This window comes from Myotis brandtii, unplaced genomic scaffold (assembly GCF_000412655.1).
Source record: "Myotis brandtii unplaced genomic scaffold, ASM41265v1 scaffold348, whole genome shotgun sequence".
NCBI lineage: Eukaryota > Metazoa > Chordata > Mammalia > Chiroptera > Vespertilionidae > Myotis > Myotis brandtii.
In genome coordinates this window covers 674,395-675,473 of record NW_005363397.1, presented here as the reverse complement: position 1 = coordinate 675,473, position 1,079 = coordinate 674,395, and the positions used below count along the sequence as shown (strand labels likewise).

At 41.7% G+C, this 1,079-nt stretch overlaps 1 protein-coding gene across 1 annotated transcript in view; it reads right to left on the bottom strand.

Annotated features, from left to right (window-relative positions):
- Window positions 1-868: 868 nt before the first annotated feature.
- LOC102260215 (putative tripartite motif-containing protein 75) overlaps window positions 869-1,079 on the bottom strand; it is a 1,368-nt gene continuing 1,157 nt past the window's right edge. Inside the window, exon 2 of the mRNA XM_014544025.1 lies at window positions 869-1,048. Coding sequence (XP_014399511.1) covers window positions 869-1,048 — 180 coding nt within the window. The remainder of the gene's footprint in view (window positions 1,049-1,079) is intronic.

The window sequence follows — 1,079 nt, the reverse complement described above, 5'->3', positions numbered from 1 at the left end:
CTTTTAAAAATCACATCAATACTAATTACCTATAATAATAAAAGCACAATATGCTAATTAGACTGGACGACCTTCCGGATGAAACCATGGCAGCCGGGGGCCGAGCCTCTTGCATGAATTTTTTTTTTTCAAATCACAGAAGTGTTTTTAATAAAATATTGGTGCTAACCCTGGCCAGTCTGGCTCAGTTAGTTTGAGAATTCTCCCATGAACCCAAAGGGTGGGCCGGTTTGATTCTGGGTCAGGGCATGGGTGCTTTCTGGAGGCAGCCAATCAATGGTGCCCTCTCACACTGATGTTTCCCTCTCTAAAAATCAACACAACCAAAGAAAAAAATTTTGATGCTAGATCACTGATACCTGTATATAAAATTCTACCCACAAAAACCAGGTAATACTTTCAACAATATATATATAAAGTAAAAATAAGGTCCAGCTGGTATAGCTCAATGGATAGAGCTTCAGCCTGTGGACTGAAGGATTCTGGGTTCAATTCAGTTAAGAACACGTGCCTCGGTTGGGGGCTGGATCCACAGTAGAGAGTGTGCAGGAGGCAGATAAGGTCCAGCTGCTTTAGCTCAGTGGATAGAGTTTCATCCTCTGGACTGAAGGATTCTGGGTTCAAGTCAGTCAAGAACACACGCCTCGGTTGGGGGGTGGATCCAGAGTAGAGAGTGTGCAGGAGGCAGCCAATCAATGATTCTCTCTCATCACTGATGTTTCTATCCCTCTCCCTCTTCCTTCCCTCTGAAATCATTAAAAATACTATATTAAAAAATAAAGTAACAATAAAATTATAATTTAAAAAATTCTACCTACTGCCTATAAATCACAGGAAGAAAATGAAGCAAAGTGATAGTTTATCCTTCCTAATCTCTTAAATCAAGGATGGTAAGAGGTTTGGGATCACATCCGACATAGAAGTAAGGCTTTAGCACCTCAGAAAATGTATCCCTGAAGGAATGGATGTGAGACATGTCATTCAAACTGTAAAAGGAAACGTGACCCATCTCATAGTCCAGGTAGATGCCAATCCCTCTGGGCATTTCCTGCAGCACAAGGGTGACAGGAACAGGCCCT